We start from the raw sequence: 2,199 nt of genomic DNA, 5'->3' as shown, positions 1-2,199 counted from the left end.
TGTTTCTGTGAAGCATTGTATGCAGAGTCCAGCTTCTTGCTGGTTCAATTTAATCTTTGTCTATGTATTTCTTTTTTATCCCCCCTTTTACAAAACTGTGAAGCGTTTTTTAGCACCAGCCATGGTGGTAGCAGTTTTGATGCTCAGAATTCTATGAGCATCAGAGTTGTTACCTCCGTAGCTAAAATCCACACTACAGTTTTGTAAAAGGGGGAGGGATTAGTTTGTGATTATATATTCCATACTAGGCGAAGGTGTGTTCTGTGTTTTCGAAAGACATGGTTTCAGGATTGATCTGTATTAGTCTGGCTTATTTAGTTTTACAATGGGTGTATTGATGTTGTACTGCTCATTGCAGTATGTAAGATGCTGCCTTTTCCTAGGTACTCATATGTGACGTGTGGATTGTTACTAAAAATCATGTTTTCATACAGATGGGGGGGGTGTCAAAAAATGATGGGCCCCGGGTGTCACATATGCTAGGTATGCCACTGCTGACAGCCCTTCAGCAATATCACTTATAAAAATGTAACAGTTCCTTAAAAAAAAAAAAAATCCTGCTCAAGAAGAAGCTCTTAGTTGCTTAAAATTTGGGAGATACCAGGTTGACAAATGCTGAGATAATTGGTAGTTGAAGTCTAGATGGTGTGGCAAAGATAACAAGTTTAAGTCTGTATTCATTTTTATTCACAACCCAGCCCTCAGTGACTCTATCAAAGCAGATCCTATAAAATGATAAGAGACACATTTTACATGCATGTATTCTTAGTTGACCTGTATATTTTATAAGTGTTTTTCAATTATTATATAATAGGTTTGATCACATTGATTTCTAATTTCATGTTTTCATCTTTCAGTCTCTTCTTCCTTGAAGCTTTAAAATAGTGAAATGGTCAATCATACCAGTGTGACAGAATTCCTGATTCTTGGGTTTCCAGAGTTTCCAGACTTACAGATCCATCTCTTCACTTTCTTCTCACTCCTCTACCTGATGGCTATTCTAGGGAACCTCCTTGTTGTCTGCATAATTTGTGTAGATCGACAACTGCACATCCCCATGTATTTCTTCCTGGCCAACTTGTCTGCTTTAGATATCTGCACTTTGACTTCCATTGTGCCAAAAATGTTGGCAATCCTGCTGGCAAAGAACCATAATATATCTTTTGTGGGATGCATTGTACAGATGTACTGCTATACAGTTTGTATAGATACAGAATTTGCTCTTCTTACTGCCATGGCATATGACCGTTATGTTGCAATATGCAACCCCTTGCGTTACCTCAACATCATGAATAAAAGGGCATGTGCTATTCTGGCAGCTGCCTCATGGACAGTAGGTTTAGTAGAATCATTGCCACATAATATTATTGTTTCCCAGTTTCCTTTCTGTGTCTCCAATGTAATAAATCACTTCTTCTGTGAAATGGCAGCACTGGTGAAACTTTCCGGCTCTGATACTTCAATAATTCAAACAATGAATTATATATTAGGTTTATTTTCAGTCTTCCTTCCATTTCTTTTAACCCTTGCATCCTACATGTTTATCATTTCTACTATCCTGAAAATCCGCTCTTCAAAAGGCAAAAGCAAGGCCTTTTCCACCTGCACCTCCCATCTTACAGTAATTCTTCTGGCATATGGGACTATCATAGGAGTTTATATGCATCCTGGGTCAATGGATTCTGCAGATCCAAACAAGTTACCTATTGCAATGTATATAGTTACTCTCCCACTTCTAAATCCTGTGATTTATAGTTTGAGAAGTAAAGAGTTAAAAGTGGCCCTTAAAAAAGTAATCATTAAAGCCCACTAAAGAACTTTGTATCCTGCCCTGTCCATGATAGTAGATGCTCTAGAGAGCACTGTGGTGCTTATTCTTAATCCCCTTCCCGTTCATCTCATGATGACTCAGCAACTCAGTTGTGTCCTGTATACTTGGACTTATAAAAACAAGAACCTTCCAAACATGGTACCAATTTTATATATGTCCATTAAAAAATTGTTGCTGTGCCAGGAGTGGCCATGATGGCGGCACTTAGCGGGAAGCGTTGAGAACGATCCCATCGCTGGAGGAATTTCCTGCTATAAATTATGCCGCATACGAAAAGAAAAGGTACTGTGAGGGTGCCTACCTCCTCAACACCCTCGCCTGCCTTGGTTCAGCGAACATTGGAGCAGTCCTTCCCGGCAATTTGTTCG

At 39.2% G+C, this 2,199-nt stretch overlaps 1 protein-coding gene across 1 annotated transcript; it reads left to right on the top strand.

The window, feature by feature from the left end:
- Nucleotides 1–889: 889 nt before the first annotated feature.
- Nucleotides 890–1,813, top strand: LOC117349730 (olfactory receptor 5V1-like). The gene has a single exon (XM_033923322.1). The coding sequence runs from the start codon at nucleotides 890–892 to the stop codon at nucleotides 1,811–1,813; it is 924 nt and encodes a 307-aa protein (XP_033779213.1).
- The last annotated feature ends 386 nt before the right edge of the window (nucleotides 1,814–2,199 follow it).

This window comes from Geotrypetes seraphini, chromosome 16 (genome assembly GCF_902459505.1).
Source record: "Geotrypetes seraphini chromosome 16, aGeoSer1.1, whole genome shotgun sequence".
Classification (NCBI taxonomy): domain Eukaryota; kingdom Metazoa; phylum Chordata; class Amphibia; order Gymnophiona; family Dermophiidae; genus Geotrypetes; species Geotrypetes seraphini.
The sequence above is the reverse complement of the archived record's forward strand: the minus strand, read 5'-3'. Positions and strand labels throughout refer to the sequence as shown.